General features: G+C 43.6%; 1 protein-coding gene across 2 annotated transcripts in view; it reads left to right on the plus strand.

The window, feature by feature from the left end:
• Positions 1-19963, plus strand: part of LOC125461609 (endothelin-1-like) — a 38003-nt gene extending 18040 nt beyond the window's left edge. Inside the window, exons 3-4 of one of the 2 annotated variants that reach the window (XM_059652645.1) lie at positions 8547-8707; positions 19360-19963. In XM_059652645.1, coding sequence (XP_059508628.1) covers positions 8547-8707; positions 19360-19403 — 205 coding nt within the window. In that variant the 3' untranslated portion in view covers positions 19404-19963. The remainder of the gene's footprint in view (positions 1-8546; positions 8708-19359) is intronic. The other variant, XM_059652646.1, reaches the window with a different exon arrangement.
• Positions 19964-20921: the final 958 nt, after the last annotated feature.

The following is a 20921-nucleotide window of genomic DNA, read 5'->3' on the forward strand; positions in this document are numbered from 1 at the left end:
GAACAAAGTAGAATTTCTAAGGCCATTTCAGAGGGCATTTAGAAATCTCCAACGCAAAGGGACTTGAGGGAACTTGTGCATGAAATATTGAAAACTAACACACAAGTACAGCAGGGAATCAGGAAGGCTAATGGTATGTTGGTGCTTGTTGCAAAGGGGTGGGAGTATGAGAGTAGGGACTTCTCACTGCAACTGTACAAGGTGCTGGTGAGACCACATCTGGAGTAGTGTGAGCAGGAGAGGTGTTATTTCATATTTCAATTCAGAAAAGTTTCACTAGGATGACCCTGAATATGGAGGGATTGTCTTATGAGCAAAGGCTGAACAAGTTTGGGAAATTACTCACTGGCGTTTAGAGAATGAGTCGTGACCTCATTGAAACATATAGGACTGTTTAGGGGCTAAATGCTGAGAGGAGGTTTCCCCTCATAGTCTCAGAATAAAGGGGTGCCAATTTAAGAGTGAGTGAAGAAGACTTTTTTTCTCTCTCAGAGGGTTGACAGTCTTGCCATGGGGGGCTGTGGGGGCTGGGTCCTTGCCTACATTATAGACTGAGACAAATTCTTGATCAGTCAGGAAATCAAGGATAATGGGGAAAGAACAGAAAAGTGGACATGAGAATTGTCAGATCAGTAATGATCCAAATGAATGGTGGAGCAGATCTGAAGGGCTGAACAATCTCCCACATTCCGATTTCTAATGGTCTTATGGTCTCTGACCTGCTCATGTAGCTACAGTACTTACATGGTTAGACCAGTTCAGTTAATAGAGTTATGGAGATCTGGAACACTGAAATAGTTCCTTTGGCTCATTACATCCTTACCAGCCATAAACAATCACCTAAACATTCTAATCCCATTTCCCAGCACTTGGCCCAGAGACTTGTATGCCTTCGCATCGCAACTGCACAATCTAAATGCTACTTAAATATTATGAGAGTTTCTGCCTCCACTTTACAAGCAATGAGTTCCAAAATCCCGACACCCTTTGGGGGAAAATGCTTTTTCTCACATTTCTTCTAAACCTGACCTTAAATCTATGCCCAGGTCATTGATTAAATAATCAATGTTAACCCCCAGATTGTTGATATTGAGGGATCCGCAGTGATGGTAACATAGTTCAATGTCAAGAAGTGATGGTTTGATTCTCTCTTTATAATTGATCGTTGCCTAGCATTTGTGTGGCACAAGTATTACTTACCACTTATCAGCCCTACCCTGAATGTTGTTCAGATTTTGTTTCATTTGGACACAGACTGCTTCGGTTGTGAATGGTGCTGAAAATTGTGAAATCATCAGGAAACATGTCACTCTGACCTTATGACGTTGGTCATTGATGTAGCAGCTCAAAATAGTTAGACCAAACGCCTGCAAAGATGTCCTGGAGCTGAGATGGCTGTCCACAATGACAATCATCTTCCTTTATTCTAGGCATAATTCCAACCAATGGAAACTTTTTCCTCTGAATTCTCATTGACTGCATTTTTGAACACAGAACAATAGCACAAGGCCTTCAGACCACCATTGTCAACAACGATGTTATCCTAAACTAATCCCTATCTGCCTGTGAGAGATAATGGGAACTGCAGATGCTGGAGAATCCAAGACAACAAAATGTGAGGCTGGATGAACACAGCAGGCCAAGCAGCATCTCAGGAGCACAAAAGCTGACGTTTCGGGCCTAGACCCTTCATCAGAGAGGGGGATGGGGTGAGGGTTCTGGAATAAATAGGGAGAGAGGGGGAAGCGGACCGAAGATGGAGAGAAAAGAAGATAGGTGGAGAGAGTATAGGTGGGGAGGTAGGGAGGGGATAGGTCAGTCCAGGGAAGACGGATGGGTCAACGAGGTGGGATGAGGTTAGTAGGTAGATGGGGGTGCGGCTTGGGGTGGGAGGAAGGGATGGGTGAGAGGAAGAACAGGTTAGGGAGGCGGAGACAGGTTGGACTGGTTTTGGGATGCAGTGGGTGGAGGGGAAGAGCTGGGCTGGTTGTGTGGTGCAGTGGGGGGAGGGGACGAACTGGGCTGGTTTGGGGATGCAGTTGGGGAAGGGGAGATTTTGAAACTGGTGAAGTCCACATTGATACCATTAGGCTGCAGGGTTCCCAGGCGAAATATGAGTTGCTGTTCCTGCAACCTTCGGGTGGCATCATTGTGGCACTGCAGGAGGCCCATGATGGACATGTCATCTAAAGAATGGGAGGGGGAGTGGAAATGGTTTGCGACTGAGAGGTGCAGTAGTTTGTTGCGAACTGAGCGGAGCTGTTCTGCAAAGCGGTCTCCAAGCCTCCGCTTGGTTTCCCCAATGTAGAGGAAACCACACCGGGTACAGTGGATGCAGTAACCTCTCCAGAGGTTTCACATACTTCCTATAGTGTGGTGACCAGAAGTGCACACGGTACTCCAAATGTAGCCTGACCAAAGTCTTATACAGTTGAAACACGACTGGCCAACATTTATACTCAAAACTTTTATAGTTTTGCGAAGGTTGCTTGATGCCACACTCAGTCGAGTGCAGCATTGATGTCATGGGTTGCATGCACTCACCTCACCTCTAGAATTGAGCTCTTTTGTTCATTTTTCAACCAAAGCTGTTATGCGGTCAGGAGCTGAGTGGCCCTGGCAGAACCTCATCTGGCTTCTGAGATCACAAGGTGTAGAGCTGGATGAACACAGCAGGCCAAGCAATATCAGAGGAGCAGGAAAGCTGACGTTCCAGGCCCAGAATTGTCTGACCCCAATTCTAGACTATGCCCCCTAGTTCTAGAATTCCAAACCAGTGGAAATAGTTTACTTTTATCTACCCTATCTTTTCCTGTCATAATCTTGAAGACTTTGATCAGATCACCCCTTAACCTTCTGAATTTTAGAGAAAACAGGCCTAATTTGTACATTTTTCCTCATAACTTGACCCCTGAAGACAAGGAATCATTCTTGTAAACTCCAAGGCCAATATATCCTTTCTAAGGTGAGATGCCAGATCTCCTCACAGTACTCCAAAGTGGGGTCTAACCAGAGTTTTGTCTAATGACAGCATTACAGATCCTAGTAGTCCTATAGATATATAAGCAGCATTCTAAAAGTTTTCTTTAATATTTTCTGCACCAATTTTTTTGTTTAACTTAAGACCATAGAACATAGAACATTACAGCACAGTACAGGCCCTTCGGCCTTCGATGTTGTGCCGACCTGTCATACCGATCTCAAGCCCATCTAACCTACACTATTCCATGTACGTCCATATGCTTGTCCAATGACGACTTAAATGTACCTAAAGTTGGCAAAGCGTTCCATTCCCTTACTACTCTCTGAGTAAAGAACCATCTGGGAAGTATCCAGATCTATCTTTTGGCCATCCAGAATGGAGGATCTCATGCTTGCTTAGATCAAAATCCATCTGCCACAGTTTTGTCCATTCAGTTAGTTTATCAATATCCCTTTGTAATTTTGTGCTATTATCTACTGTGCGTAGAATTCAACCTAACTTGGTGTCATCAGCGAATTTGGATGTATGACTATGTTTTCCAATATGATGTGAATAAATGATGTGAACAACTGAGGCTCCAATACAGGTTTGGTTAGGGTTGCAACAACGTCTAGAGCACATGTCCTCAGTACTAATGCCAGAAACTTCTCAGGGTCCATAACCTTTGCAGTGTCCAGTGCTGCTAGCCATTTTTTGAGTGAAACAATTTGGTTGAAAACTGGCATCTGTGTTGCTGAGGATCTGTGGAGGTTGCTGAGATGGATTATCCACATGGCACTTTGACTGACGATTGTTACAAATTCTTTAGCCTGATCTTTTGGAATCGTGTAGCACTCCCCCATCATTGAGTATGGGGATATCTGTGAAGCTTGTTCCTCCTGCGGTGAATTATTTAACTGTCCACCACCATTCTTGTAGCAGGCACTAGATGCATCCATTCATGTCAAAGGAATCTGCTTGTTCTTTCTCTTTATTTTTTGTCCACTAATCAATCCTCATTTCAAACTATTAACCTTAATCCCATGATCTTTAATTTTGTCTAACAATTTCTTCTCCGGCACTTTCCTCCTCCCCGATCATCTGTCATCAGCCTCACTACCTCCTTTTCCTACCTACTATCAGTCTGAAGTAGAGTCACTGCACCCAAAATATTAACTTTGTTTCTCTCTCCGCAAATATGCCAGACCTGCTGAGTTTCTCCAGAAATATGGTTTTGTGGCACCTTTTATTGGATTACTGCGTCAGGACACTTTCTGCACAGGGATAAGCTCGCAAATCCGAGAGGGGACTGCACCTCGGGGCTGCCTGCTCACTCTCTTAGCACTCATTTATTCCATGCTTACTTTCATGCTTACAGCATTCTGCCTTGCCTGGCCTTGTCTTGCTTTCTTGTGCTTTGCCTTCTCAGCTAGGAATGAAAGACTTGCAGTCCTTCTGTCTTGTCTTGCCTTTTTGCACAGAAGCAAAAATGCTACTGGTTGTTAGCAATCCTGAGCCAAAGGGAGTACATCATGCAGTGCGCTGCATGAATCTGAGCCAGCACTGTGTGCTAGATACAGCAAAAGCACAGCATGTGCAGCAAGCAGGCAGTAATGTCTGAACATCTTCAGGGAGAAGTCCTCACCAAAGTCTATGGAGACATTCAGGGTCAGTAAGCCAAGGACTGCCTCTGATATCAGTCTTGGGAATTGGGTGTGGCCAGTCAGCTGCTCGGGGCAGTCAGGGCCTGGAATTCCAGACTTCTACAGGCTGGACTGTGGACCACGGTCAGCCCCATGGCTCCAGTCCAGGAATCATGCGAGGTCTTTCAGAGAGCTGGTCAGTTATCACTCTGGACTACCCATTCAACTTGTTCCAGGAGGGGTGGTCATAGTTAGTCCAGGAGATCCATGCACTAAAAGTCAACATAGGGTGTTATCAGGGGCAAAAACAGAAATTACTGGAAATGCTCAGCAGGTCTGACAGCATCTGTGAAGAAAAAAATCAGAGTTAACATTTTGGGTCCAGTGACCCTTCCTCAGAACATTTTTTTTGTTCGCAGATGCATGCCAGACCTGGTGAGCTTTTCCAGCAACTTCTGTTTTTGTTCCAGATTTGCAGCTTCTGTTGTTATTTTGGTTTTTATTTTGTGTTATCAGGGGCCACTGCTTTGGGTGGAAAGCTGAGGAACACATTGTAGGGATTGGAGGCAGCATAGAGAGGGGGTGTCATTTGCGAATTTGGGGGTGGAGTTAGAACATAGAACATAGAACATAGAACAGTACAGCACAGAACAGGCCCTTCAGCCCACAATGTTGTGCCGACCATTGATCCTCATGGATGCACCCTCAAATTTCTGTGACCATATACATGTCCAGCAGTCTCTTAAATGACCCCAATGACCTTGCTTCCACAACTGCTGCTGGCAACGCATTCCATGCTCTCACAACTCTCTGCGTAAAGAACCTGCCTCTGACATCCCCTCTATACTTTCCACCAACCAGCTTAAAACTATGACCCCTCGTGCTAGCCATTTCTGCCCTGGGAAATAGTCTCTGGCTATCAACTCTATCTATGCCTCTCATTATCTTGTATACCTCAATTAGGTCCCCTCTCCTCCTCCTTTTCTCCAATGAAAAGAGACCGAGCTCAGTCAACCTCTCTTCATAAGATAAGCCCTCCAGTCCAGGCAGCATCCTGGTAAACCTCCTCTGAACCCTTTCCAAAGCATCCACATCTTTCCTATAATACGGCGACCAGAACTGGACGCAGTATTCCAAGTGCGGTCTAACCAAAGTTTTATAGAGCTGCAACAAGATCTCACGACTCTTAAACTCAATCCCCCTGTTAATGAAAGCCAAAACACCATATGCTTTCTTAACAACCCTGTCCACTTGGGTGGCCATTTTAAGGGATCTATGTATCTGCACACCAAGATCCCTCTGTTCCTCCACGCTGCCAAGAATCCTATCCTTAATCCTGTACTCAGCTTTCAAATTCGACCTTCCAAAATGCATCACCTCGCATTTATCCAGGTTGAACTCCATCTGCCACCTCTCAGCCCATCTCTGCATCCTGTCAATGTCCCGCTGCAGCCTACAACAGCCCTCTACACTGTCAACGACACCTCCGACCTTTGTGTCGTCTGCAAACTTGCTGACCCATCCTTCAATTCCCTCGTCCAAGTCATTAATAAAAATTACAAACAGTAGAGGCCCAAGGACAGAGCCCTGTGGAACTCAACATATAAATGGGGGAAGACAATAGAACATGGACAAAAGAGCTGAAATTCAGAGGGGAGGTGAGAGTGAATCTCGTGGATATCAGCTGTTCCCCTAAGTCAAAGGGTCAATAACAATGAGACATGATTTTAATGCAGAAGGCAAGAGGCTGAGAGGGGACTGTGGAAAAGTTTTCTCACTGAGAGGGTGTTGGGGTCTGGAACATACAGACTCCAACCTTTTAAAAAGTACTTGGATGAGCCTTTGCAGTGTCACAGCATTCATGTCTATGGGTATAATGTGGTAAAATGGGGCTAGTGTAAGTAGTAGTGTGTTTTTTGATAGTACAGACTGGAAAAGATGAAGGTCATCTTCTGTACTCTGTGATTCTACGATCAAGGCTCGAGAGTAACTGAAGTCAATGGGAATCAGGAGTTATGTCTCTACTTGTTGGAGCTTTACCTACTACTAACAGATGATTGTGATTTTTGGAGGTCAGTCAACCCAGTTCCAGGACATCTTTAAGGAGTTCCTCAGGGTAGTGTCCTAGACCACTTAACTTCAGCTGTTTCATCAAAACCCTTGCTTCCATCATAAGGTCAGAAGTAGGGATGTTTGCCAGTGATTGCTTAATATGCAGTAACAATTGCAACTCCTCAGATACTGAAGTAGTTTATTTTCTGATGCAACAAGATCTGGACAAGATCTAGGCTTGAGCTAACAAGTGGCAAGTAACATTCACACCACACAGATGCCAAGTAATGGCCACCCTCCTTAGCATCCAATGGCATTACCATTGGGGAGTCAGGGCCTATATTCTCTACAGTTTTGAAGAATATGAGATGATCTAATTGAGGTGAACCAACTCTTACACAGAGTGACAAAATAGGTGTGGGACAATTGATTTACCAGGCTGTATCATGTAGAATCAGAGGACGTATTTTTAGATAAAATGCAAGATAGTTAAGACTGTGCTGAGGAGACGTTTCATCACTCATAGGATGGTGAATTTTTGAATTTTCTACTCCAGGAGGCTGTAGAGCATAGAGCATGTTAAAGACAGAGATCAAATATATTTCACAATATTAATGGTCTCAAGGGACATGAGGTTTGGAAAAATGGTATTGTGGTAAATTAGTTATCATCTTATTGGATGTTGGAGCAGGCTCAAAGGGCTGAATAATTTAATCCTGCTCCTTTACATGATGTAATTTTCTTCTGACCATCTGGGAGTCACCATTGACAAGAAACTTCATAGAAATCCGACAGTATGGAAACAGGCCATTTGGTCCATCGAGTCCACACTAACCCTCTGAAGAGCAATCCACCCAGACCCATCCCCTACCCTATCCTGCTCTAGACACTGTGGGCAATTTCCCATGGCCGATCCACCTAATCTGCACATCTTTGGACTGTGGGAGGAAATCGGAGCACTCGGAAGAAACCCATGCAGACATGGGGAGAATGTGCAAACTCCACACAGACAGTTGCCTGAGGCTAGAATCGAACCTGGGTCCCTGGCACTGTGAGACAGCAGTGCCAGCCACAGAGCCACCCTCCATAAACTGAAATGGTCTTGCCATATAAATACTGTGTCTATAAAAGAAGTTCAGATGCTAGGAATTCTGGAATGGGTAACTCACTTCCTGACTCCCCAAAACCTGTCTACAAGACACAAGTCAGGAATGTGATGGAATAGTCCCCATTTGCCTGAGTGGTAGTAGCCTCAATAACAGGATTGGCACCATCTCAGAAGAAGCAGCTGCTTGATTGGCACTACATCTACCATGTCAATATTCACCCTTTCTCGCTGGCAACACAAAAGCAACAGTGTGTACTGTCTACTAGGGTCTGGGACTTTGCAAGAATTCAAGGTGAATTTGAATATATTTTCAATTGATAAAAGAGTCAGAGGTGGTGGGAAGACACAGGAGAGCAATAATCTAATTGAATGATGGAATTGGATGGAGGAGCTGAATGGCTTAATTCTGTTCCTAGTGGTTGTGCTTTATGAAAAACAAGGAGTGTTTTGAATTTGGAGGGCAGTGATGTGAGGCTAAGAAAATGGAGGAATGAGAAAAGGAATGTAGGCCAATTTTTGAGTATGTGGGATGGGGAGGTGAGGAAGGTAGTGGAAAGTAGAAAGAAGAGGATTTGGAGGGGCAAAGCAGATGAGGGGGACTGGAGCTGAGTGGGGAGGGCAGGAGGGAGAAGAGGGGATTGGGATGAGGAGGTGGAGTAGGTGAATAGTGTTTCAAAGAGAACACATGATGTTGACTGCACAGTGACTTGTTTTTGAGATTTTTGACCTTTTCTGACAGGGCATTTTCCTCGTCCTTAATGTTATGGCATCTTAATTCCAGACGAATTGTACCATATGGATTAACGAATGTGCAAAGACATAAACGTTCGGACAAAGTGGAGACAAGTGTGTCGCTGATGGTTCCAAGAGCTCGATGTATCTGCACAGTGGAAACTGATTGGCAGTGCAGCCAATTTTGTCAACAGAATGAGCGATGTAGAGGTCAGATACAAGCTAAATGCAAACGATTTGTGGCAACTATGCACAAAATCAGGAGATCAACCAGATGACATTCTGTTGTCTATAAAGGAACTTCTGTTTAAATCTAGATCCACTCCTAACCTGTCCGAGCAGGAACCCACTCATACTCTATGGCAGGGATTGTCTCCTAAACTGGCCCAGCAGGGACCTTCTTTCGATCTGGCTTGGCAGGGGTCTCTCCCAAGCTGACCACCAGCAACTTGTGGGATTTAAACATTGTGAATCTCAGGGGAGAGCGATCCACAGCTGGTGCATGATGAATCAATTGGGGAAAGAACAAGAACTGGATGTGATCTGGAATGGTGACCCAGGTTAAGGAAATCTCCACTAGGCTAGAGAGGAATTTGCAGTGGGAGAGGAAGGATTTAGTTTCATGGCCAAAGTGGATACCAACGGCAGAGATAGAAAAGGGCTTTGCAAAGGAAGGCCAAGCAACCGGGGGTGGGGGTTGGGGGCTGGTAGAAATACATGAACCCAGAGATAACAAACTCTGAATTGTTGCTTGAGCTGTGAGTACGCGGGAGTAGAATGAATATGACAAGGAATTGGGTGCATGTCTCTTGGGGGAAAAATGGTGTTTGACTCATGGCCTGCATGCGCTTCCATGGGATTGTACCAAAGGGACAATCTTCACTGCACTGTGTGAAAAAAATTTCTCCTTGTTTCTGTCCTAAATGGCCTACCCTGCAACTTGGACCGTGACCCCTCATGCTTGATTTCTCACTCATTAAGAACACTCTTCCTGCATTTAGTTTGCCTAGTCCTGTCAAAATTTTATAAGTTTCTGAGATCGCTCCTTACTCTCCTAAACCCCAGTAAACGTAATCCCAACTAACCCAATCTCTGTTCATATGCAGTCCTGCTATCCCAGGAACTAGTCTGGTAAAGTTTTGAATGCCCTCCATAGCCAGAATATCCTTCCTTAGATAAGGAGTTCAAAACTGCAACAATACACTAGGTGTTGTCTCATCAATTCAGCAAGACATCCCTGCTCCTGGACCCGAATCCCCTTTCCCGATCTATTACCATTCTTACCTTCCTGTTTTGCTACCAAAAGGGATGACCTCACATATATCCACATCATACTTCATCTGCAGGTAGAGCTAGAAATCAGCAACTAAAAACTCAAGAGGCTAATAGTTGATAAAGCCCCAAGATTTGATATCCTCACTCATAACTTTCAAATAGAGATAGCAGCAAGTAAATGTCCACGTTAGGATTTACTCATTCCTTTGATTCTAAAGCAGTCTGAGGAATGTTTGATTTGATTTATTAATGTCACATGTACCAGGATTACAGAGAAAAGCATTGTTTTGCAAGCTGTCCAAACAAATCATACTTAACCTAAATATATTAGGGTAATAGAACAGATGCAGAACATAGTGTTACAGCTACAAGAGAAGGTGCAGAAAAAGGTCAGCTCTAATATATGAGGGGTCTGTTAATGAGTCTGATAATAGCAGGGAAGGAGCTGTTCTTACATGTTAGTACATGGTATCAAACTTCTGTATTTTCTGCCCAATGGAAGAGAGTATCACTGGCGTGGGTGGATCCTTGATTATATTTGTTGTTTTTACAAGGTAGCAGGAAATGTAGATGGAGTTAATGGATGGAAGGCTAGTTTGCATGATGGACTGGGCTTCACAACTCTCTAATTTCTTGCAGTCTGGGCAGAGCAAGTGCCAAATCAGGCTAGGATGCATCCAGATAGGATGCTTTCTATGGGACATTTATAAAATAAGAGTGGTTGTGGACATGCTGATCTTCCTTAGCCTTCTGAGGAAGTAGCACCTTTTGTGTGCTTTTTTAATTGTAGCATGGATGTGGATGGGCCAGGCTAGATTGTTGGGTGATATTTACTTCGAGGAACTTGTAGATCTTGATCATCTCCACCACAGCACCAATGATAAGGGCAGGGATGTGTCCTCCGCTCCGCTTTCTGAAGTCAATGACCAGCTCCTTCATTTTGCTGATATTGAGGGAACAATTGTTGTCTTTACACCATGCCACTAAGCTAGCTACCTCTTCCCTGTACCATGTCTCATCAGTGTGTGACATCTGATCCACAACGGTCGTGTCAGCAGCAAATTTGTAAATGGAGTTAGAGCTGAATTTGACTACACAGTCGTGGGTATATAGGGACTACAATAAAAGGCTGAGTATGCAGCTTTGTGGGGCACTGGTGTTGAGAATTATTGTGGAGGAGGCATTGTCGCCTATCCTTGCTGATTGTGGTCTACAGGTCAAGAAGCCAAGGATCCAGTTGCAGAGCCGGGAACAGAGTCCAAGGTCTTAGAATTTAGAGCTAAGTTTAGTTGGAATTATGGTGTTGATGGTGGAGTTAAAGTCAATAAATAGGAGTCTGATGTAGGAATCTTTGTTATCCAGATGTTCCAGGGATGCATGTAGGGTCAGGAGGTTGGCATTTGTCATGGACCTTGAATGTTAGCAAACACAGCTATCAAGAATGGAGGGAGAGAGAAAACAGGGAGTTACATTTCGTATTGGAGTTTATTGTTAAGTAAGTCTTAACATTGAACTGAGATCAGTGGGTGTGTAAACATAGCTTTACAAAAGGAAAATCCTGTCTCACAAATTTATTGGTGTCTTTTGAAGATATAATTAGTAGGACAGATGAAAGGGAATGAATTCATAGACTCACCCATGACAGAAGAGGCCCTTTGGCCCATCAGGTCTGCACTGACATAATTACCACTAAAGTGTACTAATCCCAATTTCCTGCACTTGTCCCATATCCTTGAGTGTTATGATACTTCAGGTGCTTATTGAAACATTTCTTAAAGGTTGTAGAGTTTCCGGCTCCACTACTTTCACGGGCAGTGCATTCCAAATTCCTACCAATGGCTGAGTGTCTTTTTTTCCCCACAAACCCTTTGAATTTCTTGCCCCTTACCCTAAAAATATGGCCTCTCATGATTGACCCCTCAATAAAGATAACTAGCTACTCTCTATTCACCCTGTCCGTATCCCTCATTATCTTATACACCTCAATCATGCCCCACCTCAATCTTCGTTGCACCAAAGAAAACAATCCAGGCCTACTTATAGCTCAATGTCTCCATCCCAAGCAACATCTTGGTGGATCATCTCCGTACTTCTCTCGTGCTATCACATCCTTCCTGTAGTGAGGTGGCCAGAACTGCACACAATACTCCGGCTGTGGCTTAACCAATGCTCTGTACAACTCCAACATCACTTCCTTGTTCTTAAAATCTATGCGAGAATTCATGAAAGCAAATGTCCCATTTGCCTTCTTAACTATCCCATTCACAGACTCTGCCGATTTCAGGGATCTGTGAATAATTACCCCAAGATCCCTCTGTTACTCTAGGGTATCCAGTTTCCTGCCATTCATTAAGTACTCCCTCATCTTGTTTCTTCTTCCAAAGTGAATCTTCTCACACTTGTCAAGGTTAAATACCACCTGCCATTGCTCTGCCCATCTGAGCAATCCATCTATATCTTCCTATAACCTAAAACCATCTACTTTGCTATTAATCACTCTATCAATCTGGGTGTGTTCTGCAAATTTGCTTACATTTTCATTTATATCATTTATATGTGACAATAAGGGTCCTAGTACTGATCCTTGTGGTACACCACTGGACCCTGCACTGCAGTCACTCAAACAGCCTTGTACTGCTATTCTTTGTGGCCTATTACTAAGTCAGTTTCTGATCCATCTTGCCAAGTTTCCCTCAATTCCATGTGCTTTAAACATCTCAAACATTCTCCCTTGTAGGACTTATCAATAACTTTGCTAAAATCCATATAAATTACATCAACTGAACTTCCATCATCCACACACTTGATTACATTTTCAAAAAATTCTAACAAATTTGTTAGGCATGACCTCCCTCTGAAAAAGCTATGCTTACTATCCCTAATTAACCCATGCCTTCCATGGATAATTATTCATTCCTTCAGAGTTGGTTCCAATGGTTTCCCTGCCGCTTATGTAAAACTCACCGGTCTGTAATTTCTTAATTCATGTCTACGACCCTTCTTAAAAAGTGGAAACACATGAAGCCATCCTCCAGTCCTCTGGCACTTACCCTGTGGCCAGAGAAGAATTAAAAATTTGTATCAGAGCCCCTGCAATTTTCTGCCACATCTCCCATAGCAACCTGGGAAGCAGTTCATCCGGGACAGGGAATTTATCCATTTTTAAACTTCCAATACTTCCCCAATTTCTATGTCAACCTGTGCAAGTTCCTCACAGTCCCTTTTCCTGAATTCCTTACTGATGTTCCTTTTCCAGAGCAAAGACTGCAGAGAAGTATTCATTTAACACTCTTTCCCTGGTTAAACTCTTCCCTTTAATGCAATATATAACCCAGGACTCTCTCTAATCCTGTTGACAAGTCCTTTCTCATGCCTCCCTTTTGCTGCCTTTGCTTTTTTTATGGATGTGAATGGATATGCTGTCTTTGTATTTCCAAAAGACATTTGATGCAGTACCGCACAAAATGTGAATACAAAAGCTAAGATTTTATGAAGTTAGGGTGATATATCAGCACAGGTGGGGAATTATTTAATGAACAGGCAACAAGAGAAGGGGAAAATAGGGTGTTTTCAAGTTGGCAGGCTTTAATCAATGGAATGTCACAAGGATCACTTGTGGACCTCCAATATTTTCAGTCTATGTTAGTAATTGAGTTCCAGAGACAGAGATGAATGTATTTGTATTTGCTAACAGTTCAAAGCTGGGGGTATTTGTAACTGTGAGGAAGATATTAAGAGGCTGCAAAGAGTTACAGGTTGAATGAGTGATCAATAAGGTGGAGAGTGAGTATTGTACTGAACTCCATTTCCTGTGTGTCAAATTGTACCTAGGAAGCCAAAATTCTCTGTGAAAAAGTGGTCTTTATGGCACATCTAGTTCAACAGGTGTTGGAATATAACATTCATTTCTTCGCAATCTTAGAAGTGAGGTTTGTTGGCAGGTTTTCAACAGATCACTCAGGACAGTTTGAACAGGAGTTCAAAGGAGACAAACTGAATGAAAATCAGAAATTATGAGAATGAGAAAGATGTGGGCTCTTGATGATGTGGCAGTTCAATGTACTGCTCTAAAGTCAGCAGAATAACAGATGTTGTGTAAAGGACCTCAGTGAGAAGTTATTAGCAGTTGGATGGCTGTGTTGAATGCAATATCTCCAAATTTGTAGATGACACTAAGCTGGGTGATAGTGTGTGCTGTGAAGAGGATGTTCAGATGCTGCAGGTTGACTTGGACAGATTGGCTGACTGAGCAAATACCCAGCAAATGCAATATAATGAAGATAAATGTGAAGTTATCCACTTTGGACACAAAACAGGAAGACAGATTAATACCTGAATGGTGGCAGTTTAGGAAAAGGTGAGGTGCAACAAGACCTGAGTGTCATGGTGGAACAGTTGTTGAAGGTTGGCATGCAGGTGCAGCAGGCAGTGAGGAAAGCTAATGGCATGCTTTCCTTTATAGTGAGAGGATTTGGGTATCGGAGTAAGGATGTCTTGTTGCTGTTATACAGGACCTTGGTGAGGCCACACTTTGAGTACTGACTGCAGTTTTGGTCTCCTTGTCTGAGGAAGGAAATTCTAGCTAATGAGGGAGACCAGCGAAGTTCACCAGGATGGCAGGACTGATATATGAGGAAAGACTGGATTGATTGGGCTTCTATTTACTGGAGTTTAAAAGAATGAGAGGTGATCTCTTAGAAACATATAAAATCATTTTGGGACTGGACAGGCTAGATTCAGGAAGAATGTTCCTGATGATGGCAAAGTCAAGGATAAGGACTCACAGTCAATGAATAAGTGGTAAGCCATTCAAGGACTGAGATGAGGAAGAATTTCTTTACTCAGAGGGTTGTGAACCTGTAGAATGCTCTAACATAGAAATCTATCGGGGCTAGTTCAGTAGATATATTCAAGAAGGAGCTGCACGTAGCCGTTGTGGTGAAAGGGATCAAGTGGAATGGAGAGAAAGCAGGTGGAATACTGAAATTGCATGAACAGTCATTATTATATTGAATGGAGGCACAAGCTCAAGGAGCCAAATGGCTTACTCCTGCACCTATTTTCTACGTTTGTATGTGTTTTGATAGAACAAACACAGGAAGAAGTTCTCAAAATTAGTAGATAACTAACAGTTGGAACAAGGACTCAGAAGAAATCTTGGGGAACTGAGAAATTGAGATGTTCATTGGTTGCATGTTGGGGGAAGATATGAGGGTCTCAAAAAGTCTGCGAGCATTACTATTTCAGTGCAGCTAAGGGAGTAGATGTGTTGAATAACCACAAGCAGTTTCTGCTTGACACAGTTGAGCAAGATTGGAACTTGAAGGAAGGACCGGAGGGTGATCAACCAGAACAGGAGCAGTGGCTAAGGCATTCCCTAATAGAATAAGTCTTGAGAAAGTGTTTTAAGACAGATTAGTGAAAGTAAAGGATTGAGATCCTTTGTGAAGTTTGATGAGATTTGTGTGTCATTAATATGTGATGGGAATTGTTGAGGAATCCAAGAGATCATTCTTGATTGCATTTGCTTTTTTTAAATGTGTATGGTGGGTTGTTTGATAACAGCGTATTGCCCACAAATTAATTCTGAGCATTAGAAATACACTGTATATATAATGTCGATTACTGTTTTAAATTGTATAGTAAAGTCTTGCACAAAACTTGGCAGTTTTGTAGCTTTATTCAATCAGTTATTCAACCTTTTGTCTGTTTTAATAATAAAATGTTACTGTTTCCTGCAGAGATCAGAACATAAATTTGACAGCCTGGTCCAAAAACATGACATAAATTGATGAAGTCATGTGAGAAATATCACCAAATTGGCTTTCTAGTCTGAGATCATAAGTATAACGTGAGGAACATTGAGATAGAAATTAATTGATACGTAGGTGACCGATGAGATAACCTGTAATGTAACAGTGAGCTCAGTCTTCATATGATAATTCTCGTCTTGGAGATCTGTACAGTTTGGAGCTTATTGCTTTGTGGCCTTACCATTATGCATGGTTCATCAATAAAAATTGTTTAGCAGCAATCCTGAAGTCTGACCTGTGCTTGAATGAGACCCGAAGAATCCACACCACAACATACTGGCAGCAGTGGAGACGCCAGTTCAAGGAAGATGGTGTTTTATTTTAGAGCAATCTGAAGAAGATTAGGCAATGTAGAATGATCATGAGGCAAAAATCTTCATCGATATCCTGATTATAGTGACTTTACAGCTTACCCAAAGTGAAATGAAGCAGTTGAAGACTTATGCAAGGTGGGGTAAAGTGAGACATAACGCTGCAGTGGCAGTATGTTCATGCCAGCCAAGCAATCTGCCTCAGGTCTCCAGCTGAAGCAGCAGTTGCTCCTGGTTAATGCTTTCTTGCACATACACACTTCCGGATTGTCCTAGTCAGGTGAGGTGTTGATGGATCTCAGTAGATCTGGAGTCAGTCTGAACAGTTGTGTTGATGTTATTTTAGTTCCAAGGGTCTCATTATTGAGCCTGCTTTGCCCAAACAAGGGTCCTAGCAGCCTATGCACGTTGGTCATTTCCTGCAATAATGTAATGCTAAGGGATGAGTGATAGTATACACTCAAATTTATTGCAGTCTGGACAAAACCTATCGGTAGATCAAGCTTTCATATATAGAGGTGTGTGGGAGGCATTGCAATTCAATGCAAATCAAGCTTCAGTTTGAGCCTGGAAGTCAGCTCAGCCAAAAGTTTTTTGCTGAACAATTAGCCTGCTAATAATGAGAACGCCCTGCCTGCAACAATCATAGACTCACCAAGTTTAAGGGCATTTAAATAGTCATTGGATAAACATATGGATGATTTTGGAATAGTGTTGATTAGATGGGCTTCAGATTGGTTTCACAGGTCAGCGCAACCTCGAGGGCCGAAGGGCCTGTACTGTGCTGTAATGTTCTATGCTCTATGTTCTGAGTAAAACAATGGCAGTTTGAATTGCTAGCATTGTGGGGCAAAGAGACATCGTAATCGATGTAATAAAATGTGAGGCTGGATGAACACAGCAGGCCAAGCAGCATCTCAGGAGCACAAAAGCTGACGTTTCGGGCCTGGACCCTTCATCAGAGAGGGGGATGGGGAGAGGCAACTGGAATAAATAGGGAGAGAGGGGGAGGCGGACCAAAGATGGAGAGTAAAGAAGATAGGTGGAGAGAGTATAGGTGGGGAGGTAGGGAGGGAATAGGTCAGTCCAGGGAAGACGGACAGGTCAAGGAGGTGGGATGAGGTTAGTAGGTAGATGGGGGTGCAGCTTGGGGTGGGAGGAAGGGATGGGTGAGAGGAAGAACCGGTTAGGGAGGCAGAGACAGGTTGGACTGGTTTTGGGATGCAGTGGGTGGGGGGGGAAGAGCTGGGCTGGTTGTGTGGTGCAGTGGGGGGAGGGGACGAACTGGGCAAGTTCTTTAAGGACCGCAACTTTCCCCCACAGTGATCGAGAACGCCCTTGACCGCGTCTCCCGTATTTCCCGCAACACATCCCTCACACCCCGCCCCCGCCACAACCGCCCTAAGAGGATCCCCCTCGTTCTCACACACCACCCTACCAACCTCCGGATACAACGCATCATCCTCCGACACTTTCGCCATTTACAATCCGACCCCACCACCCAAGACATTTTTCCATCCCCACCCCTTTCTGCTTTCACTCTCTCCGTGACTCCCTTGTTCGCTCCACACTGCCCTCCAACCCCAACACACCCGGCACCTTCCCCTGCAACCGCAGGAAATGCTACACTTGCCCCCACACCTCCTCCCTCACCCCTATCCCAGGCCCCAAGATGACATTCCACATTAAGCAGAGGTTCACCTGCACATCTGCCAATGTGGTATACTGCATCCACTGTACCCGGTGCGGCTTCCTCTACATTGGGGAAACCAGCAGAGGCTTGGAGACCGCTTTGCAGAACAGCTCCGCTCAGTTCGCAACAAACAACTGCACCTCCCAGTCGCAAACCATTTCCACTCCCCCTCCCATTCTCTAGATGACATGTCCATCATGGGCCTCCTGCACTGCCACAATGATGCCACCCGAAGGTTGCAGGAACAGCAACTCATATTCCGCCTGGGAACCCTGCAGCCATATGGTATCAATGTGGACTTCACCAGTTTCAAAATCTCCCCTTCCCCTACTGCATCCCTAAACCAGCCCAGTTCATCCCCTCCCCCCACTGCACCACACAACCAGCCCAGCTCTTCCCCCCCACCCACTGCATCCCAAAACCAGTCCAACCTGTCTCTGCCTCCCTAACCGGTTCTTCCTCTCACCCATCCCTTCCTCCCACCCCAAGCCGCACCCCCATCTACCTACTAACCTCATCCCACCTCCTTGACCTGTCCGTCTTCCCTGGACTGACCTATCCCCTCCCTACCTCCCCACCTACACTCTCTCCACCTATCTTCTTTACTCTCCATCTTCGGTCCGCCTCCCCCTCTCTCCCTATTTATTCCAGTTGCCTCTCCCCATCCCCCTCTCTGATGAAGGGTCCAGGCCCGAAACGTCAGCTTTTGTGCTCCTGAGATGCTGCTTGGCCTGCTGTGTTCATCCAGCCTCACATTTTATTATCTTGGAATTCTCCAGCATCTGCAGTTCCCATTATCTCTGATACTATCGTAATCGACATGATTGTTCAGCCTGAGGTTGCTCCATATATTTACTATGTTAGATTTGTGCACAAAGCGGAAGTGCAGAAAGCAGAAGTCATGAAAGTCACATTTTTGTGCCAAATGGACTTTGTTGGCCATCCAACATAGGATGATCTACATCCGAATTCTTGGTCAGCAATGTTAAAAATCAAGAATTTTGATACAATTTTTTGATTTGTAACCATTTATTATTGTGCAGCCTGATCATTAAGAAAGTCTCATTGACCACATATGCCTTTGACCACCAATCCAGTCTGTTGTTCTGGGGCACCACACTCTTTTTATAAAGCCACTTTGAAGCAACAAAAACAGAGTTGCTGAGAAAGCTTAACCTGAACTGTTAACTAATTCCTCTCTACTGGTGCTGCCAGACCCTACTAAGATTTTCCAGGAATTTCTGCATTCATTTCAGATTTACAGTATCCACAGTTTATTCTGTTTCTATTTTGAAATACCACATGCCTACAATGGTAAATTTGCTAAGGATCTTAGACAGTAGTAGAACAAATCTTTGCTGAGTTGTCAGGCATATGTCCAATTACAGTGGTTTTCCAATAGCCCACATAAAGATATTCCATATCAAAATGATGGCTGATATCCATTCTGTGAGGAATTGTCATGCCATGATGAAGACTACATTCCATTTTGTGAGGAACTATCTCAAACACTTCAGGGGCATGTGATTTTTAGGCTACAGAAAATTGGATAATAAGTTGTGAAGATTTCTCATTCTATTGAAGTTGCATGCCAGTAAAATTGGATAACTTTGTATGAAGAACACTTTTGGCTTTTCCAAGAGTTTCATCAACTGAATCCTCCTTCTCCATCTGGCTTTGAATCTCCTTCAGAGATTCCTAACCAGGAACCACTCCCAGGGGATGAACCTGAAAACATGTTGCTATCAGATCCAATTTTATCATTTTCAGGAAGAAAATTCTGTGGCTTTTCAGACCTGGATGGATCAGAGTGAATACGATTCTTCACCATCCCTATGATGATGCCAGTTTGAGCGAGCAACTTTTAATGAGGAAACATTACATGAGTCCATTGAAGATATGATGGAAGTTCCAGGATTTTATGTGGTCATAATGAACTGTCAATCAACATCTCATCCATGGAATCCATTTATACTTCTCTTTGCCCACAGAAAGGCAGCCAACATCGTCAAAGACCCCTCCCACCCGGGTTATATTCTCTTCCAAGCTCTTCCATCAAGCAGAAGATACAGAAGCTTAAACACACAACCACAGGTTCAAGAACAGCTCCTTCCCTGCTGTTAACAGGCTGCTGAATGGACCTCTCTAATATCAAATCTAATGTTGACCTTGCTTTTTGTGAACCACCTATGCAGCCACAACCTTGTATCGCTCTGCGATGAGGGAGGAGGTGTGGGGGCAAGTGTAGCATTTCCTGCGGTCTATGATCTGTATGTCCTTGTATGTTATGAAGTGCCTGCCTGCACTGCATGAAAAACAAAACTTTTCTCTGTACCTAGTTACATGTGGCAACAATAAATCAAATCAAATCAAATCATTCAGCATCAATAGATTCATCTGATGAGATTATCCAAAAAAATCAAGGGACAAGAAACTACATGTGCAGGAAAATTCTTCAGCAATACTCAAGCACGAGAATGCTAAGAATAGGATTAATGTAGGGAGTTGTTTATCACATGAAAATAAATTACGGTGGAATTAGATTATCAAGAGGAATGGGATTGTAGAGAGAAACGAGATTAAAGTGAGGAGTGGGATTCACTTCAGGAATTGTATTGGTAGCAGAAAAACAGTGAAGAAGAATTACAGTGAGAAATATGGAGTCATAGAGATCACCAAAAACAGGCCTTACAATTCATCATGTCTGTGCTGGTCAGAAACAGCCACCTACCTATTCAAATCCCATTTCCAGCACTTTGTCAATAGCCTTGTGTTCCTAGGCATCACTCATGCACATAAATACTTCTGAAATGTTCTGAAGGTTTTTGCTTCTACCACCCTTACAGCCAGTGAAGTCCACATTCCTATCTTGGGTGAAAACATTTTTAAGAACAAAGAATAATGAAATTTTCAGGAACAAACCCTTCAGCCCACCAAGACATGACGATTTTTTAAACTAAAACCCTTTTGCCTCTACGCAGTGTGTATCCCTCTGTTCCTTGACTATATCTGTCAAGATGCTTCTTAAATGCTATATATCCACTGTACCACCTCCTGTAAGCTGCATATTCCAGCCATTTACCATCCTTCGTTTAAGAAACTTGCCTCTCACATCAGTTTTGAACTTACCCCCTTTTACTGTAAACCCACGTAATTGATATTTCTACCCTGGGAAAAAGACTCCGACGATCCAATCTATCCATGCCTGTCATAATTTTGTAAACTTCTGTCAGGTCAGCTCTCATCCTTTGATGTTCAAGTGAAATCAAACCAAATTTGTCCAATCTCTCCTTTTCGCTAATACACTCCAAACCAGGCAATATCCCGGTAAA

Source organism: Stegostoma tigrinum, chromosome 19 (assembly GCF_030684315.1).
Source record: "Stegostoma tigrinum isolate sSteTig4 chromosome 19, sSteTig4.hap1, whole genome shotgun sequence".
Lineage (NCBI taxonomy): Eukaryota > Metazoa > Chordata > Chondrichthyes > Orectolobiformes > Stegostomatidae > Stegostoma > Stegostoma tigrinum.